The sequence below is a fragment of the Pteronotus mesoamericanus genome, unplaced genomic scaffold, assembly GCF_021234165.1.
Source record: "Pteronotus mesoamericanus isolate MK-2021 breed Mesoamerican mustached bat unplaced genomic scaffold, CSHL_Meso_final scaffold_137, whole genome shotgun sequence".
Taxonomy (NCBI): domain Eukaryota; kingdom Metazoa; phylum Chordata; class Mammalia; order Chiroptera; family Mormoopidae; genus Pteronotus; species Pteronotus mesoamericanus.
This window is the reverse complement of record NW_026555306.1, coordinates 5,392,192-5,412,591: the sequence shown is the minus strand read 5'-3', so window position 1 is coordinate 5,412,591 and position 20,400 is coordinate 5,392,192. Positions and strand designations below refer to the sequence as shown.

Genomic DNA, 20,400 nt, shown 5'->3' with positions numbered 1-20,400 from the left:
AGACGAGACAGCCGTCACTCAAGGGTCACAGGGTACAAAGGAAAATCTGCATCTTCCTAGCAGCGGGCTCCGGATGAGATCCAGGCGGGCATTCACCCGGGTGTACTCGGATTTCACAATGCCAACCCGGCTGCGCCAGCCAGCGCAGGCACCCTCTACACGACAGCGGCATGCCGCACGGCCTTAAAAAAAAACCCTGGGAGGTCCCTGTCACAATCGAGTTGAAATAACTGCTGGAATATATGTCCAACCTATCAAAGGCAAAATAGAGAGTTCTAGCAAACCCATAATCAGAAGACAAAGGACCTAACAGGACAGCGGAGAAAGGCTGACCACACTTCACAGAAGGTCAAATGGCCAATCACATCAGCGAACCCTCTGGGGAAAATAAAAATTACATTCCTATTTTGCACCATCATGCACTCAAACTGTGGATGGATTGAAAACCCAGAGTAAAAGGTACATTAAAATCTTTTTGTTTAGTTTTTTAAAACAAATTTTAGAGAGAGGGAGAGAAAGAGAGAGAGATTTGTTTTCCACTGATTTATGCATTCCTTGGTTGCTTCTTGTGTGTGGCCTGAGCAGAGACGGGACCGCAACCTTGGCCTATCAGAACGATGCTCTAACCAACTAAGCGACCCGGCAAGGGCCACAACATCAAAAAAATTTTTTTTTAATTTAGAAGATCAGCTTGAGATAAGAGCAGATGTCATATAAGAAAAAAAGTCATCTACAGGGCACAAAATCACAATAAAGGAAAAGACTGATGAATTTGACTACTTTGAAAAATAGATTTTCTTGCGTCAAAAGATAACATAAATATGATGGACAGAGAAAGGCAAATTTTTCTGCCAAAAATGCATAGCCTAAATTTGCTCATGAGGAAACATCAAACAAAACCCAAATGGGGCAAATTCTACACAATAACTGGCCCGAACTGTTGAAAAGTGCTAAGGTCATAAAACTCAAAAGACTGAGGAAGTGTCCCAGATTGGATAGGATTAAAAAGACAGGACAACCAAAGTCATTATGGGGTCCTGGACTGGCTCCCTGGCCAGAGAAAGGACATCAGTGGAACAGATGGTGAAATTTGAACAAAGTTTCCTGGTGTTGATAATGTAAGAAGTGATCATTTGGGGGATCTGGGTGAAAGGTGCACCGGAATTCTCTGTACTGTGCTTACAACATTTTCTGTTAGTCAAAAGGAAAAGCTGCAGATTCGAGAATGCTTAAGATAACAGAGAAAAGTAAAAGACAAGCTCAGACTGTGATAAGATATTTAGAGCAAAGCTACCAAGGATTAGGATCCAGAATTTAAGAAGAGAATCTACTAAATATATATATTTAATATATAAACATAAAATTATATATATTATATATTAAATATTATAAATTATATATAATCAATAAACATAAAATTTTTTAAGTGTGGGCAAAGGATATGAAAAGGCAATGGACAGAAGCCCATGTGACCATTAGCTATAAAAAGATGCCCAATCTAACTAGTTGCATAACTTTTAAAAAGAGAGGTCATTTTTACCCATCCACGTGGCAAGCAAAAATGTAAAAGTTAAACTGAGAGCTATAGAATTTTAAAGATTGAAAGTTCTAGATTTTGCCAAGCACGCCGTCAAGAGAGTATTCTCTCACGCTGAGGGTGGATGTATAAACAGGGCAGGCTACCTTACAAGGAAATCTATTCACATCAAGTATATATGTACACTTCGACTCACAAAATTTAAATCTGGAATGTAAACTTTTATTACTCTGGAATAATAACGAATTAGAAACAACCAAAATGTCTTTCTGGAAGGGATTGGCAAAACAAAATGATTCACCTATGCAATTATGGAGATCACTGGAAATTTCTCCATTGTAAGCTAAGATCTTTGGATTTTCCCCCCCATGCAATAATTTATCTCTCCGCTAGGAAACAGTGAGCTTGACAAAATGTCTAAAATATCACTGGTATTCCAAGAGTATGATAGCACATGGCCTTAACCCTTTCATCTCAAACAACACTTTATACAAAATTCAAGAGATAAACACAAACACAGTGTTCTACAAAACTCTCTTACATTGCTGTCGGAATCAATTATTCATGTCGTATTACTTGGAAGCATTTCTAACACAGCATGGAAGAAGCGTGCCTCTCAGTGGGTCAACTGAGGAAAGACTAAAAGGTAGCCCTTGTAAACAGTCCACAAAGCTCTTTGCTCTGTTTAAAAGGAGCAGTACCCTAACTGCTAGGACATTATAGAAAAAGAAAAAGACACAACAGCAGCGTGCTGGCCCCAGAGCAGCCAGTATATGATGACTACCTGGAGGAGAAAATAAAAAAGACTTTGTGGAGAAATGTTTGGCCCAATTTCTATCTCTTGAAGTTCAAATTTTTGTCTCAATGCCTTATGAAAAGAATTCATTCATTCATTCATTTCTGTCAAGGAGAAGTCTGTCTTGTCTGATCTTTAGCCAAAGATGACTAAAATCCCTTTATCTGGAATCCGATGCAGCGTTTTCAAAAAATATGATATATTTGCAAATACTGACATGGAAAAAGATGTCAGGACATATTGTAGAGAAAAAAAGGAAAGGTTGCAGAATACATAAAATATAATGTCATTTGTGTATAAAGGAAATATGTGTATCTGTCCATGTAAATGCAGAGAAAAAGAACAGAAGGATGTGCACCAAACTGTTGATGGAAGCAACTGCTGAGAAAGTGAAGACACTGGAAAAGACTGAGGAAATCATTGATTTCTGTTCTATGTCCCTCACTTGTTTAATCTTGTTCCATGAGGACATGTTTTTGCATTTCTTTGGTAGTAGAGTATATTTCAAAGGTATTTTAAGTTGAGATGGAGACAGAGTGACTTGGGGAGAGAGACAGCACAAGGCACACTCAGTACCATTTGGAGTGACCTCAGGACATTAGGGGAACACAAAGGAGGGACCCAGAGTCTGGGAGGGATAAAAGAAGCCTTCCAGGACAGACGCAGCAAAGCTGAGGCCTAACGGAAGTATAGGAATTGGCTCAGCCAAGGACAGGAGGGGGAAGTGTTTCCGGAAAGTGGGACGACATGTGCCAAGATAATCTGTTCCCAATAACATTTATTATTTTTATTATTATTATTATTATTATTAAATTTTGTTTATTTTATTTTTAGGGAGAGGGATAGGGAGGGGGAAAGAGAGGGAGAGAAATATCACTGTGTGGTTGCCTCTCACATGCCCCCTACTGGGGACTTGGCCTGCAACCCAGGCATGTGCCCTGACTGGGAATCGAACCTGCAACCCTTTGGTTTGCAGGCTGGCACTCAATCCACTGAGCCACACCAGCCAGGGCCATCCCCAATGACATTTTAACTTGTCTCTCTGGGCACCACAAGGTATGATCTGGAAACTATGGAAGAAATGAGCTAACATTATATAGCCCATTCTTGACAACAGAAACTATTTGAGGAGAATCCCACAATTTGTTTTTTATAAATCAGCTAAGAAATGGTAGAAACAGTTAACGTTCTGTGGACAAAATAGCTGACAAAACATCCAAGCCTCCCTGATGAAATCTGAACGTATGACATTTGACCCAGGAAAACTGGTCATGAAAGAAGTAAAAGCCACAAAGTAAAATTCACAAACACAGGCTCAAAATTTGGCAAAATTCAATATAGACAAAAACAGGAATGATTAACCAAATTTAACCCAAATAAGAGTTAACCACACTGAAATAATTTCAGAAACTGAAAATAACTGAAGCTAGTTTAAGTGCCCCGCCTATAAAAGTGATCAAGGAAGTTTCAAAATAGTTCCTTAATAAGAATTCATCAGTGATGGTAAAATTCTGGTTACCAATTTATAATTACACAGATTCAAAATATCAAGGACCAAGGTCAAAGCCCCTGTCCCTGTGATGAAGGAATTGCAGGCAGATAGCAGAGGGGCCGGAGCGAAGAAAAAGCGAAGAAATCGGGAGACGGCCCTGCAGAGGGGGGCGGCCCCTGGCCCGGCGCCGGGCAGCCTGGGAGGGGAGGGAGGTGGCTGCTCTGGGTGCGGAGAGACCCTTGTGGGGATGGGCTGGAGGGAAGGGCCTGGGACTGCAGGCTGTGGAGGAAGGGGAGAGAGAAGGTGAGGGGGTGGCCAGCGTCCGGCCTGGTGTCGGGAGATGTTGGCACAGCGGGACAGTGGTGTTGATGCAGGGTCAGGTGTGGGGGCTCAAGAAACCCCCAGTAACCTATGGATCAAGCAGCAGGAGCGGGGTCCTTGCTTTAATGATATCATCCCTGAAGCCAGATATACACGTGGGAGCTAATTGCTTCCAGAAGTACATCTTTGTGCCGTACTTCTTCCCATCAAGAAGGAGTTTCTGGCCCTGGAGGGTGTGGCTCAGTGGACCGATCACCGGCCTGCGAACCAAAGGGTCGCCGGATCGATTCCCAGTCAGGGCACACGCCTGGGTTGCGGGCCAGGTCCCCAGCAGGGGCTGTGCAAGAGGCAACCACACACTGATGTTTGTCTCCCTCTCTTCCCCTCTCTAAAAACAAATAAATAAAATATTTTCTTTTTTAAAAAAAAGAAGGGGTTTCTGTCTCTTTAAGAGTAAGAGGAGTGGGTTTTAGCTGCTCTGGAGCCGGAGGTTTGCAGGCACAGGGACGCTCACCGGCAGCCCACGCCCAGGAGGAAGCAGGTGAGAGCCACGAGGTCACACTGGTTCCAGGTGTCTATGAGGTAGAGGTGCAGCCGGCGGCGCAGCGGGGCCTGGCAGGGGCCTGGCCCGGGCCCTCCGGTGGCAAGGCTGCCCCAGCCACCGCCCAGGCCCTGGCGGAACTCCTCGCAGAGCAGGGTGAAGGCCCAGAAGTAGAGCAGCAGCTCCAGGGCCCCGGGCAGCGCCGGCTGGAAGTCGATGAGCAGCACCCGGGCAAAGAGCATCAGGAAGAGCAGGTAGCTGACCACGTTGCCCATGAAGGCCGTCACGGGCGCCCCCCAGAACTGGGACCAGCGCCGCAGGGCTGGGGAGCAGCCCCTCCGGCCGGGCTGACTCAACACTCCCAACGGCATCTTCTCAGGGGGGTCCGCTGGCCTGAGGGGGAGAGACAGAGAGAGAAAGGAGAGTTCAACCTGACCTCCAGACCTGATGCCCACCATTTGCAAGACTGCTAACCTTTCCCGTGACCTCCTCCACCCTCAGGACTCCTGACCCTGCCTGAACTAAAGCTAAGCCTGAGGTCCACCATCTCTTTGACTTGGGACCCCTGTATCGAACCTCTGACCTCTGAAAGCTCCTACCATCAAGACGGCTTACCTTTCACCTCAGACTCCTGCCACCCTTCTGACCTCTGGCCCCTGGGAGGACCTCTGACTCTAGTCTGGCTTCTGACTCCAAGTCCTGTTCTTTCTTCATCACCGTCTCTCTGTCCGACCTGGAACCACCTACCTGACCTCTGACCCTCACATATGACCTCTGACCCCCTCACTTGCATGACCTCAGCTCCCCAAGGTTGAAAACTCAGTCCCTGAATATTACCCTCTGACTTACAGATTCTGCGATCAGATTACCTCATCCAGTTTTCTCATGTTAAGTCCTCCTGCCCCACATCTGACATCTGACCACACAGCCGAATTCGGCTTCTGAATTCCAACCACCTCGGGCCTCTCCTACCTCGGACCCTCTCCCCTGAGCTCCGATCCTCTGTCTCAATTTCATCCTGACTCTTAATTGTGACCCCAGAGAGCGATGCCAAAATGAATAATACTAATATTAATATGTTCAAAAAGCCAACAGGAAAAACAAACAGGTTTGGAGAGGCACTCTCTCTCCATAAACCAAGCAGAAAATAATAATCCAGAAGCAGAAACTGCCCAAATGTTCATCAGCTGATGAATGGATAAATAAAAGGGGGTCTATCTTGACAATGGGAACTTATTCGGCAATAAGAAGGAAGGAAGCACTGATACATGCGGCAGTGTGGCTAAACCTTAAAACGTGAAGCTAAGTAAACAAAGCCAGTCATCAAAGATCACATAGTGTACGCCTCCCTTTGTAGGAAATGGCCAGAATAGGCAAATCCACAGAGACAGAAGGTGGATCTGCAATTGCCAGGGGCTCTGGGGAGAGAACGGGGAGTGACAGTGAGGACAAAGTTTCTTGTTGCAGTGATGAACATGTTTTAAGATTAATTGTGGTGATGATTTCACAACTCTGAATATACTAAAAACTGTTTAATTGTACAACCTTAAGTGGGTGAACGGAATGGTATGTGAATTATATCTCAGTAAAGCTGTTCTAAAGAAATTAAGAGGACCCGGGCCAAAGCGTTGTCTCCATACGCCAAGGTTGCGGGTTCGATCCCCAGTCAGGGCACATACAAGAATCAACCAATGAATGTATCGATAAGTAGAACAGATTGATGTTTCTCTCTCTCTAAAAATCAATTTTTAAAAATCATATTTAAAAAGAAAGAAAAGTGGAAGGAACAGTAAAAGCTAAAGAGAGAAGCAGAGAAGAGCACAAGGAAATGACAAGGAGAAACAGCCCCGATGTTTAGCATTGCACCCTGTGCAGTGCCCTGGAACTCAGAGCATCTGGTGGGCTGGAACGCTCCCTGATGACTGCCATCTTCAAACAGCCAGAGCCAGGCCACACGCAGATTCCAGGGCCCATCCCCAAGAGAAGAGCCAGGGATCTGTCCATGGCTAAGAGCAGATTCAGGCACAAGAAGATCTGGGTTCAGCCCTGGCTGGTGTGGCTCAGTGGACTGAGTGCTGACCTGCAAACTAAAGGGTCTCCAGTTCGATTCCTGGTCCTGGCACAGGCCTGGGTTGTGGGCCAGGTCCCCAGTAGGGGGCACATGAGAGGCAACCACATGTAGATGTTCCTCTTCCTTTCTCTCTCCTTTCCCTGGGTTCAAATCCCAGGTCTACCACTTGCCAGTCACATGATCTGAGTCACATAAGCGAAGCCCTCAGTTACTTCATCTGTGACCGAGATAATAATAGAGCCTACAGTCTAAGGTTGTTGAGAAAATTAAATGAACTGATTTTCCAAAGGACTTTGCACAATAGCTGCCCATTGTAGCCATTCTCCAGCATCAGCCATTAGTGTCATCATTGCCACCATATGGTGCAGAGGCTGGGAAATCACTAGGCTGGGGCGCTGCTATTGATCCTGACCCTGGGGCCTCCTGGCCAAACTTTCTGAGTAGTCCACATTTTTTCCTTAGTTTTCTGTCTTATTTTTCGTCCTCACCCAAGGACAATTTTTTTTCATTGCTTTTAGAAAGAGAAGAAGGGAGAGAAACATCGATTGGTTGCCTCCCGTACACACTGAACCAGGGGTCGCACGTGCCTGGACTGGGGATCAGACGTGCGGCCCAGGCCTTGCCCTGACCAGGAATCGAATCCGCAAGCTTCTGGTCACCGTGTGACACTCCAACCAACTGAGCCACACCAGCCAGGGCTTAGTTTTCTATCTTGACAAATATTTTGTATTCTTTGTGCATTTCCCAGAAAAAAAGATACACATGTATTTAAATTGGATTTGTTTTACAAGGGATGTAGTGGACTTTGTAGACACCTGGCAATCTGATCGTGTTCCTAACAGTTCCCAGAAACAACTTTACTTCTGGGAGATTGAGGGGCAAGGCCCTCCCTTTACCCATTTATGTGGCTAAAGTACAGATAAAGGCTGCAAAGGTGAGTGTAAATGTGAGCCCCTTCCTGTTTCTCTCTTACCATAGATTTAGACCCTTATATCTACACACACACCATTCAACAGCAGTGGTGATAATAGTCCCAATTAGTTGAACACTGACTATGTGCCAGGCACTATGAGATACATTTTTTAAATCCTCACTCACGGACATGCTCATTGATTTTAGAGAGAGGGGAAGAGAGGGAGAGAAACACCAATGTGAGAGAGAAACATCAATTGGTCGCTTCCTGTAGGCATCCTGACTGGGTACTTAACATGCAACCGAGGCATGTCAGGGATCAAACCCATGACCTTTTGGTGTACGGGATGCTCCAACCAACTGAGCCACACCAGCCAGGGCATGACCTGCATTTTATATACATTATCTCCATGAACCCTCTCAACGGTTCCATCAGGCACTGTGGTACATTGTATTGCTGTTCACCAAATACTTTGGTTCCCACCCAGTGGGAGAAGAAGGAGCCAAGGAGTCACTATATGATGTGGCTTTGCCAATAAAATGTATGCAAAAGTGACACCTGTCATTTCCACGTGGCTTTAAGAGCCAGTGCCTGGTTCTCCATGTCTCTTTTCCCCCTTCCATGAGGCCAGGGACAGCTCCGCTGGAAGGTGCTCACTCGTCCCAAAGTGGAGGCTTCATGAAAGCAAAGCCACAGCCAGCCCCCAACGGAGTGTGAGAACAAAACTCCATTGCCGCCAGACACTGAGAGTTTTGGGCGTTTTGTTAATTCAGCCTCTCCCAACTTAACCTGACTAACAGAGAAACAACCTTCTGTGCGTCATCTCTTTATAAAAAAGAAAGCTGGGGCTCAAAGGGGAAGTCACTTCCCAAGTCAAAGTCGGGATTTGAACCCAGGTCTGCTTGACTCAGAGTCAAGGCCTTCCGCCCCACCTCCACTCTGCAGACCTGTCGGAAATCTGATACATGTTTCATTTCCTTTGCGAGGCCTGATTTTGAAAACACCTTTCATGGGTACCGCGACATAGAGATTAAAAGCAAAAGCTCTGAAGTCAAAAAAATAAAAAATAAATTAAAAGGCGAAGAGCCCTCAATGAACCAAATCCACTTGCTGTGTTGAGATGGAAGTACATGTAACACGAAGCAAATTTATTTCCGATGAGGAGCTCCCTGGTGGCAGAACCAAGCCTTAAACCGAGCCTTGAGATGGGCATTGGGAAACTTCCTCAGTATCTTTAGTGGCCGCGTGAAACCACTGCCCCCGAAGCCCCGCCTCTCGGCTCTGGCCCCGCCCCCGGCCCCTCGTGCCGCTGCCCGCGCTGCCCCACTCACCGGAACGGCCCGTCCCCGTTGAGGCCCCCGTCCACGCCCAGCCCGGCGTCCTGGGGTGGCTCCTCGTCTGACCTCCTGGCGCGGAGAGCAGCACGGCGTGAGGAATGGGGGGAGGGGAGAGTGGGAGAGGACTTCTCCAGGGACACCCGACTTCTTTACCCAGAGACACGGCAGGGAGGCGGAGAGGTGGCCCCCTAGGGCCGCCCCGAAGGGAGTTGCCCCAGAGCCCTGCCAGGGGGCAGAAGCATTGCTCCCACAGAGACAGGGAGCCCCGCCTCCGAAAGCTCACCTCCCAGAACTGCCGCCCGGACGGAGCGGGAAGAGACCCAGAGCAGCCCCTCCTGCCCGTCGCCCCCCGGGGGACTGACCTGAAGGCGATGAGGTTGGTGAAGATGAGCGGCGGGCAGAAGAAGGCGAGGACCAGGGCCCAGATGGGCGTGGCGCTGTCCATCTCCCCCCACCACTTCTGCGTCAGCAGGGACTGCGGGGCGGGAAGACAGACGGTGCGGGGCCTGAGTCCCCGCCCCCGCCCCCGCCAGCCCCTTCCCGCGGGCGCGGCGAGGACTGGACCGCACGGAGCAGGCGCTCCGTGGCGAGGCCGTAACGGCTGAGGTGGGGGAAGGCGGTCCAAGGCGAGGACCACCCTCTCCCCGGGGTGGACCCAGTAAACAGCCAGCGTTTACGAACACAATACGCCAGGTACCGGGCTAATAAGCACTTGCCATAGGGTAGCTCACCTAAGCCTCACCGCAGCCCCAGGAAGACAGGCACGAATATGTTCTCCCTTTTCACCGATGGGCACACACAGGCGGGTGAAGAAGAGGCCATAAACGGGCCCCCCGAATTTAACCACGATGCGACGCAAAGAACTCTGGGTAACTCTTTGTAAGGCCATTCAGATCGTCCTCACGGCTGAGGATGGGGCTGCCTGTTGGGCTCAGCTGGGCTTCCCCTCACCCCCTTTATGGAGGGTGGGTCTCTCGGTGCCCCTGTCAGGTTTAGATTAAGGATGCTGAGCCCTGGCAGGTGTGCTCAATGCATTGAGTGCTGGCCTACGAACAAAAGGGTCGCCAGTTCGATACCCAGTTGGGGCACAGGCCTGGGTTGCCCATCGGGACATGCCAGGTCCCCAGTCGGGGGGTCGTGTGAGAGACTGATGTTTCTCTCCCTCTCCTTCTACCTTCCTTCCTTCCTCATTCTCTAAAAATAAATAGTTTTTTTAAAGGATACTGAGAAAATTCAAAATGTTAGGATGGGAGGGACTGTCGCGGCAAGGAGAGCTGCCCAATAGAGTTCCTGCAGGAGGAGTGTGATTTCCTAAACCAGAGTGTGTGCGCCTGTACCCAGAACGCTAGGACATGGTCTGGTGGGGTCACTCCAGTTGCTGAGACCTGGCACGCGGGATCCCCGGAGGGACTGGGAGGAGCTGGGGCTTTCCACTAGAGTCGTCAGGAATTTCTGTATCTGGAGGGGACCGTTTTGGGAGGGTGGGCTTTGCTGTGGCAATGGGAGGAGGCGCTCCGGAGTGGTCTCCAGCGGGCGGGGCTGGCCCAGACCATGGACTGTGCGCAAAGGCCCAACGTAGCTGGTCGCCCGGACGCTGGGTCTCAGACGCTCACCTGGACTCCATCCTGGGCGAAGAAGGCCCGCGCGTCGGCCTGCATGGCCAGCTGCAGGCAGGTGGCGCCCCCCCAGAACGGGCAGCGCCGGAGGAGCAGGCGAGCTGCCCATTCCTCGCTGTTGCGGTAGCACTTGCCGAAGAGGTCTGGGAGCAGGGGGTTTATGTGAAAAGAAGAAAAATGAGTAGGGAGACGAGGGGAGAGAGGAGATAGACGGGCAGGGGGCAGGGTTATGAGAGGACTCGGGAGAGAGACACACCCGCCTGAAGGGCAGCCCCGCCTCCCTGCCCCCCTCCCCATACGCACCAACACTTAGTCCCTCAAACTTGGCGGCCAGGTCCTTCCTCCGGGCTGCCTCCTCGGCCTCGGACTCTAGGCGCGCCAGCACTCGGAGCAGCAAACAGGCCCCAAGCGCTGAGGCCACGGCGTTGGAGCCCTGGGGGGACAGGGAGAGAGGTCATGGATAGGGTCAGAGTTTGCTTCCCAGGGAGGTGAGGAGGGGACAGAAAGCCTGGGATCGAGGGAAAGACCAGAGCCCGAGGTCAGAAATCAACCGCGGTCAACAGAGGCCAAGGATACAGAAATGTTTGTAGATGGATCTGGAAGAAACCGGACATCGAGGGAAAACGGCAGAAGTCAGATCGTTCAGAGACCAGGGGCTGGGGCTGAGTTAGAAGGACATCAGAGGTTCCAGACAGGCCAGGAGGCCGCTGGAGATGTCGCCTGGAAGCGCAGAAGTAGGGGACTTCCACACTCCCTCGCCCCCGCAAAGCAACAAACAAGCGCCCAGAAACCGCCAGCATTGACTTTTTTAAGAGTTCTGGAATCTAATATAAAACTTACAACAAATGGGAAAGTGCTTAATGAAGAAAGAAACTGCTGAATTTCAGTGAAAAAAAAAAGCCCTGTGGCATTTTACAGTAGTTTGCCGTCTACACGCACACCCTCATTTTTGGCTCAAACTTTCAGGGGGAAAAAAATCTTTCAGTTTAATTTTTTAATTCAACTTTTTATTTATTTATATTTAGAAATAAAACCAAGTATCATATTCCAGGATACTGTTTTGCATACGGATAGCGTTATTGCTTTCTAGAGTTACACTTTTAACGCATAAGCATAGATAAAAGAATTAAACACTTACGTAGATATGGAATTAGCACTACCCATGTGTAAATGCACATCCTTATTTTTCCTTCAAAAAGCTGGGCCAAAACAAGTGCGCATTATACATGGCAAAATACGGTAACTAACCCGCTCACCACTGCCAACTCCCCAGCTCAGTGGCACCTTCGAAGGTGTGGGTTTTTGGGGCCAGAGGGAGCGATTCAGACCTTACTCTGAAGTCATTGTGGTTGTGTGTGTGTGTGTGTGTGCGCGCGCGCGCTCGGGGCCTCCCGAAGAACCTGCTGCTGGGTCTGCCTTTCTCTCACTGTTCTCGGAGCTTCCTCAGGGCAGAAGGAGCCTCCCAGGTGGTGTTTGAAAGCATTTAAAAATAAAAGTATTAACCTCAGCTTCCCTCTTACAATTCAAGAGCAAAGAAGACAATAGCAGCTGAGGCTTGGAATAAGCTGAACAGCCAGGGTGGGGCGAGACTGGGGAAGTTGATACTTGCGGGAATGGAGTCTGCAAAGTCCTGTGTGTACCTGCAGATTAAGAAGGCTCCCCACAGCACCACCCCTCAGAAAAGAGGAGGAAAGCCCTAAGCCTTCTGGCTGACCTTCACACAACAAAAGCAGGAAGTGAGAGCAAAGGTAGACTAGTAAACACCCTGCCTGCATTGAAGAACAGCTCCAACAGAGGGTGAATCAGCAAACTGAAGGAGTTTGGGGTTTTCCCCTCCAAGCATTTAAAGAAATCTCTATCATGTCACTAGTGGACCACTAAGCTAACAGAATATAACAGGCACTTCAGTGGCCACACAGGACAAAGAATATAGCCTTTACAAAAATAGCTTAGAAAGGTCACTAAACAAACAACAACCTCCAATAAGAAGGAACAAGAAACCCTGAAGGAAGGGGTTAAGATGAAATCCAGAGCTGCCACATTATTGTATTAAAAATGCCCGGTTAAAAAAAAAAAAAAAAAAAAAAGATGTATGCAAAGAAACAAGAACGTATGGCCCATTCACAGGAAAAAAACTAATAAAAATTGTCCCTAAGGAAGCTCATACTAGACATAGACTTTCAATCAACTGTCTTAAATATACTTAAAGAGCTAAAGGAAATAATGGACACAGAGATAAAAGAATCCAGCAAAGTGATGTCTTACCAAATAGAGAATATAAATAAAGAGAGAGAAATTATAAATGTCACCAAATAGAAATTCTGGAGCTTAAAAGTACAATAACTGAAATAAAAAAGAATTTACTAGAAAGGCTCAACAGCAGTTTTCAGGAGCCAGAAGAATTTGTGAACTTGAAAATAAATTGAGATTATACAGTTTGAGGTACATAAAGAAAAAAAAAAGAAAAATAATCAAGCCCTGAGAGACCTGTAGGACAGCATAAAACACACCAATATATGCATAATGGGATTCCCTAAAGATAGGAAGAAACAGAAAGAATATTTGAAGATAAAATGGCCTCAACCTTCTCCCCCCGACAATTTTTTTTCATTTTAGGAAGAGGGGAAGGGAGGGAGAAAGAGAGGGAGAGAAACATCGATGTGAGAGAGAAATGTCGATTAGCTGCCTCTTGCGCGTGCCCTGACCAGGGTAGGAACCCACAACCCAGGCATGTGCCCTGACCAGGAATCAAACCGGTGACCTTTTGCTTTGCAAATGACGCCCAACCCACTGAGCCACACCAACCAGAGCTAAGACTTCCCAAATTTGATGAAAGACATGAATTTGCACATTCAAGGAGATCAAGGAACTCCAAATAGAAAAATTCAGAGATCCACACCGAGAGAAACAAATCAAACTGTTGGAAGTCAAAAACAAAGAGAGAATCTTGGCAATAGCAAGAGAGAGAAGTGAGTCACATAGGGAATCTCAAAAGAATTATCAGGTAGGATTAAACAATTATAATATTATATAGAAATTTTAAATATATAAAACTTTTAGAAGACAACAGGGATAAAACTCCATGACCTTGGATTTGGTAATGGTTACTTAGATATGACACCAAAAGTATAAGCAATTAAGGAAAAAATAGACAAATTGGACTTCATCAAAATTTAGAACTTTGGGCTTCAAAGGACACTATCAACAGAGTGAAAAGACAACCCACAGAAGGGAGAAAGCATTTGCAAATCATATGTCTAATAAGGGATTCATATCCAAAACATATAAAGAACTCTTACAATCCAAGAACAGAAAAGACAAACTACTCAATTTAAAAATGGGCAAAGGTCTTGAACTGACCTTTCTCCAAAGACATATAGATAGCCAATAAGCATGTGAGAAGATGCTCAACCTCACTAATCATTAAAGAAATGCAAATAAAAAACTGTAGCGAAATGGCATGTCATACCTTTAGAATATCAATTATCAAAAACAAACAGAAATAACAAAAGCTGGTGAAGATACGGGAAAATTGGGACCCTTGTGCATTTCTGGTTAAAATGTAAAATGGTATCACTACCATGGAAGATCATAGGGGTGGTTCCCTCCCCCAAAATTTACACCTAGAATTACCATGTGATCCAGCAGTTTCACTCCAAGGTATGTACTCAAAACAATCGAAAGCAGGGACTGAAATTTGTACACCTATTTTTATAACAGTATTATTAATAGCCAAAAGGTTAAAACAGCCCATGTGTCCATCAACAGTTAAATGGTAAGCAAAATGTAGATCATGATACAATGGAATATTAGTCAGCCTTTAAAAAAGAGATTTTGCCCCGGCTGGTGTGGCTCAGTGGATTGAGTGCCAACCTGTGAACCAAAGGGTCCTCAGTTCAGGTCCCCATCAGGGCACATGCCTGGGTTGTGCACCAGGTCCCCAGTAGGGGGCGCTCGAGAGGCAACCACACATTGATGTTTCTCTCCCTTTCTTTCTCCCTCCCCCTCCCTAAGAAGAAATAGTCTTTTTAAAAATAAATAGACTAAAAAGGAGGAAATTCTGATACATGCTAGTACATGGATAAACCCTGAAAATGCTATTCTATGTGAAGAAAGTCAAATGAAAAAGGACACATAATATATGATTCCATTTATATAAATTACCCCAAACAATTAAATCCATAGAGACCGAAAGATTAGCGATTACCAGGGGTTACCAGAAGTGATGCTTAACGGGTACAGGGTTTCCTTTGGGGCGCCGATTACAATGCTGCGGAACTAGTAGAGTGGCGGTTGCACCACATTGTGAGTGTACTCAAGGCTACTGAATGGTACAATTTTAAATGGTGAAAAATGATGCATTTGATGTTATATGAACTGTATGTCAATGAATAAAATCTATATTTAACCCATGACCTGATAGGCTGAAAAAACCCAAAGCTGAAGGAGTCCTGTCAAGATATTTCTCTAGAATATTGGCATAAAAATAAGCTCTATCTCAGGTCCTATTTGAATCCTGTAACTTTATTTATTTATTTTTTTAACTTTGGCAACTGCTCCAATGTGTCCCAACACCTGTATCCCACCTGCTGGAATCCAGGCCCCCACCTTGGCTGCCTGCAGGACCCCAGCTTTACCTTCTTATCTGCGTCCTTGTCTCTAGTTTTGCCCCTTCTGCATTGCAGCTACAACGATGTATCTAAATTGTAAGTGTATCCATGTTTAAACGGCTCCGTCGGCTACAGGGTGCGTCTGACTTCCTCATACAAACAACCATTTTGAAAGAATGAAACCGATTCACACGTATGAACAAGGGAAAAGTCCCAATACATACCGTTAATGGAAAAGACAAGTTACAAGAAAAGCATGATATGGATAAATAGGAGAAGAAAAGGAGGAAGCAGCAGCAGCTGGAGTCATATGTCGGGAATAGCGGCCCAGGTGGGGGTCAGGGTGACATCAGAGGTCAGGGAATCATATTGCGGGGACATTGGAGTCTGGCGGAACTAAAAGACAGGGATGCAGAAGAGTAGAATCAGAGATCAAGTCAGCACTCACTATCTCCCAGAAGTACAAGGCAATCTGAGCCCTGTTCAGTAGCAGTGCCCAGAGGAACAGGTCACTCCAGGGGGTCTGCCCGAGGACAGCGTCCAGCATGAGCTCCGAGGTGGCCCTGACCGAGAGCAGCAGGGACTGCAGGAAAGGGAGGCGTGGTGAGGATTGGCCCCGCCCCAGATGCCTGCCTGGCTCCGCCCCAATCATCAGCCCCACCCCAGTTCCTTCCTACCCCGTTATCCGACCACGCCCCCTCCCAATGTAGCTCCACCCCCAGGTCCTTCTGGGTGTCCCCCACCCAGCATCATCCGGTTCTTACATTCTCCCCGCATCCATGGTCGTTCTCCCTGCAGCCGTGGTCGCGGTGGGGATCCCCGGTGGCCCAGGGGTGGTACCTGGGCGCGCACATCTCACCTAGCAGCATCCGAAGCACCTGCCCCACGTTAGGGGACCTGGGCTCCGCAGAGGGCTTAAGGGTTGGGGTTTTGGTGCCCGCGCCGTGGGACGCCTGGTCCAGAAGGCTGCGGATGAGCGAGCTGGGGGGCGCGGCGTCGTAGAGCTGCGCCAGGCGCATCGGGGTCAGGAAGTGACACAGGTTAAGGCCATGCGAGATGAGCAAGCGCACGAACTCGGGCCGGTCATTCAGGAGGGCGTCCTCGAGGGAGGCCTCTAGGTGGACGGACTGGCAGGGTGGGATGAATGGGGGAAGAGATGAGCAGAGGCAGAGAGAAGGCCAGGTGAGGTCAGAGGTTAAGAACAAGAGACGGGGGAGGGGCGGGGGGTACAGAACTGAGTGACAAAATGGATGGATGAATGGATGAATGGTTGGATGGGGAGGGAGGGGACAAGGTGGGGACAGATGGACAATAAGAGATGGATGGACAATTAAAAGAGAAAACTGGAGAGGTCATACTGGAAGCTTGGGCCAAATGTCAGGGAGGCAGGAGGTGCAACCCCCTTGCCCGGATCCCCAACCCTGCCCCCTCCCACGTCTCGGGTTCCAACCCCTCACCCGCCATTGGATGTCGCCCCGGAAGAGTTCACTCTGCGCGATGTCCACACGGTTCCAAGCCACAGCCAAACGCAATTCGTCCAGGTAGGCGGAGGCCTCAGAGCTCCCGCAGGCTGCAAGGGGGAGGGGCGGAGGGAGCAAGAGTCAGGCGGAGGGTGGGGATATCCGGTGAACGCCTGTTTTGCCTGTTTGGGATGCTCGACATTTAGATCCCATATAAAGGGCGTGTGGTTGGACAGAGTCTGGGGTCTTCAGAAGGTCATTCATGTCAGGGGCAGAGCTCAGACCAGCGGTTTAGAGGCCCTGAAAAGGGACGGTCATTCAACATTTACTGAGGTAGGTTGTGGACCAGGCAATGGGAGGGACAGAGAGACTGGACACGTCCCCGCCCTGACGCTCATTCCAAGAAAACATATCCCGGAACCACAGAACTGCCTTCGGGGCCCCCAGGGGTGGGCAAAACACGTGATTAGGGCCCCAGGGAGGCTACGATCACAGAGGTTTGAGCGATCCAAGGGAGCCTCATGCAGGATGGGCATTGAGGAGAGGCTTAAAAAAAAAGATTTTATTTATTTATTTTTAGAGAGAGGAGAAGGGAAGGAGAAAGAAGGGGAGAGAAATATCCATTGGTTGCCTCTTGGACATTCCCCGATCGCGGATCAAACCTGTAATCCAAGCATGGGCCATGACTGGGAATCGAACCGGCGACCTTTTGCTTTGAGGGACGATGCCTAACCAACTGATCCCCACCGGTCAGGGCGAGGTGGGGCTTTTGAAAGACCGGTAGGATTTGAAGATGTGTGCCCAAGGTCAAGAAAGAACCTTCACAGTAGCAGGAGCAGCTTGAGCAAAAGCCGGGATGCAGGAAAAAACAGATGTGACCGCAAACATGAGACACTCTGATTCCCCGACACTGGGGGTGTGTGTGAGAAGAAAGCGGGGACAGTAGCAGAAAATGGGCCTGGAAACAATCCAAACATTGGAGGGACCCCGGAAGACCCTGGAGGTTCTTAAAAAGAGCGAGGAAGATTAAGAGGCCTTTAAAACTCAGATCCGAAAACTGGATGGGTGCAAAGTGCGTGCACTCAGCAGGGGCCCGGGCGGTGGAAGCAGGGACTGAGTGGATCCTGGATGTAAAGCCACGTCTAGACGCTGCTGGGTTTCGGGCCACCTGGCCGTGGAGTTCTTTTTCCCTTCAGTCTCCACTAGCTCCACCTCTCTCTCCAAAGCAGAGGAAGGACTTTTGCCTCGTTTTGGTCCTTCTGACAATTGGCAGGGCAGGGCTAGGGCACCTGGCAGAGAGGGCGAGGGCGTGAGCAACGGGCTCCGAGGCCGTTCCCATCCCAACTCCGCCAAGTCCGACTGGAGGACTCCAGGTGAGCCACTGGGCCTCAGCGGCCTCAGTGTCCTCGTCTATCAAATGGGAATGCTGCTGGGAAGCTCACTCTGGAGCACTGCTATCAAAACTAACTGTAGGAAGACGTCCCGAACGGGGAGGACTCTGCAGCTTGACCAGCGTAACCCCTGAGGCTGAGAACTGAGAGAAGGTAGTCACATGTCTGGGACCACGCAACTTTGTATTTCTTTTCAAAACCCGGAAGCAAATTCAGAGTGGAATTTTCTAAGAGTCTGGATCTTCCCCTACTTTCCTCACAGTTTCAAGAGAAGAAAAAAATACTTATGCATCTTGCACTGTATTCTGCCTTCGCATGTGTCAGCCGGGCCTTCATGCTCCCGTGTTCTGTATGAGCTTGGGACGTTTCCGCAAAACTGATCTCCCCCGGGGCCTCCCTCTCAGGGGCGGCCTCTCGGTCCACGCAGTCGACGGGGCGGACCCCCAGGTGCTGTCCGGGCCCCTCCCTTCCCCGCACATTCCACAGCTCGTCAGTCCCCCAGCCCTGCCTCTCTGTGCCCCCTTAGTGTCCCCACGGCCCTGGCTCCATCCTGTCCCACCGCCAGCGCCGCAATCTCTCCTCTTTCCTCAGCCTCTCCTCTCTGGCCTGCCCCTGCCTGACCCCAGAGCGTCCTCTATACAGAGCACTGACCCTGTCCCTCCCCTGCCTCTCAGGACAAAGTCCCAGCCGAGGTCCTGGGTGGTCTGGCCCTGCCTCCCTCACCGGCTGTCTCCTGCCACAAGCTTCATGCCATCCACGCGGGTCCCCGGACACAGCGCAGGCAGAGGGCCTGATGTCCGTCAGACCTAAATTAAAGCCTGACCTCTGCTACCGTGCATGACCTTGGGCAAGGCACTTGCCCCCCCTTTCCGTGTCTCAGTGTCTTCATCTGCAAAGTGGGGAGCCAATCCTTGCAGGCAGGGGTGGAGGGTCAGAGGCAAAAATGCACACCAACTGCTCAGCACAGTGCCTGGCTCGCACTAGACCCTGAAGGAGCCTTCACTCCCTTCCCCCTTCCTCTCTGGTCTGCTGGAAACCCCATCCGTCGGACTTTGCTGTCCCCGAGCCTTTCAGCCGGCTCCAATTTCCCCAGCTGAGTAGGGTCACTTCCACCTCCGCAGACAATGGACCGACTGACAACACCCAACCCACGTCTTACAGAGCGGCGGCTTTGCTCCCAAGAAGCTTGCACATTAACTTCTGTAAAGGGAAGCAGACTTGTCCATTCTCACCCTCCATGTAAGGACGTGTTCCCACAAGAAATAGAATGACTCTGAGCCCTGGCTGGTATGGCTCAGTGGGTTGAGCGCCGGCCTGCAAACCGAAAGGTCGCTGGCTCGATTCCCAGCCAGGGCACATGCCTGGGTTGCGCGCCAGGTCTCCAGCAGGGGGGTGTGCAAAAGGCAACAGATTGATGTATCTCTTGCACATTGCTGTTTCTCTCCCTCGCTTTCTCCCTCTCTTCCTCTCTCTCTAAAAGTAAAATAAATAAAATCTTTAAAAAAAAGACAGAAAGAAATAGAATCACTCTAAGAAGAGCTCCCATTTTGCCCCACCGCCGCCCCGGGGACCAGGCACCGCTCATAAGCTGCCGCCCAGGCTCACAACATGTCTGCGGGTGTTACCTCCATTGTTCAGAGAAAGAAACTGGAAGAAGGCAAGTCTCTTTCTCAAGGCCACACAGCCAGGAAGGGGCCAAGCTGGTATTCAAGTTCAGCTTTCTCTGACTCCAAAGTCCTTCTAGAAGTAACTGCTCTTTCTGCCACCACAGAACAGGGTGGATACAACCAGGGTGGGGTCTGGGGCTGAGAGCACATCATAAATTGATACTATGCCTCTTGGGAGCTCTTATCTAGGCGGATGTTTTCTCTGTACAACTCTTCTGACACCCACATCCCCAAGAGCCCTGGGAACCTGCATTACCTCTTATTTATCCCACTTCCTCATCTTACCAAGTCCAAATTCACTGGTTCTTCAAGGTTCAATTTACACACCACTTCCTCCTTGAATTTTCTCCCCTTACTGGCCGCGGTTCCTCCCTTAAACTTTTGTCTTACATGTTATTTCAGGTTGTGTCCAAACAACCCTGGTAGGACCTAGGTTCCTTCAGAGCAGGATATGGACCTGCTCTAATCTCTGCAGCCTGGGATGGTGTTTGTGGAATGAATAATCTAGCCCCATCCTCAGCTTCTACCAGGTGGCCATTGTGCTCTCGACCTTGGTTTTTATCATTCATTCCCTTAGTGAAATATCAGGAGTTCCTCTCTGGCAGACAGTGTGCTGATTCATCTCTGACTCCTTCGCCCTGCAATGCT

The 20,400-nt window shown here is 48.9% G+C and overlaps 1 protein-coding gene across 1 annotated transcript in view; it reads right to left on the bottom strand.

The window, feature by feature from the left end:
- Positions 1-20,400, bottom strand: part of TRPM4 (transient receptor potential cation channel subfamily M member 4) — a 38,486-nt gene that overhangs the window by 6,539 nt on the left and 11,547 nt on the right. Inside the window, exons 10-17 of the mRNA XM_054588684.1 lie at positions 16,692-16,804; positions 15,999-16,361; positions 15,683-15,817; positions 10,928-11,057; positions 10,622-10,767; positions 9,371-9,483; positions 9,003-9,077; positions 4,661-5,080 (exon numbers count right to left, since the gene is read on the bottom strand). Of these exons, the coding sequence (XP_054444659.1) occupies positions 4,661-5,080; positions 9,003-9,077; positions 9,371-9,483; positions 10,622-10,767; positions 10,928-11,057; positions 15,683-15,817; positions 15,999-16,361; positions 16,692-16,804 (1,495 nt within the window). The remainder of the gene's footprint in view (positions 1-4,660; positions 5,081-9,002; positions 9,078-9,370; positions 9,484-10,621; positions 10,768-10,927; positions 11,058-15,682; positions 15,818-15,998; positions 16,362-16,691; positions 16,805-20,400) is intronic.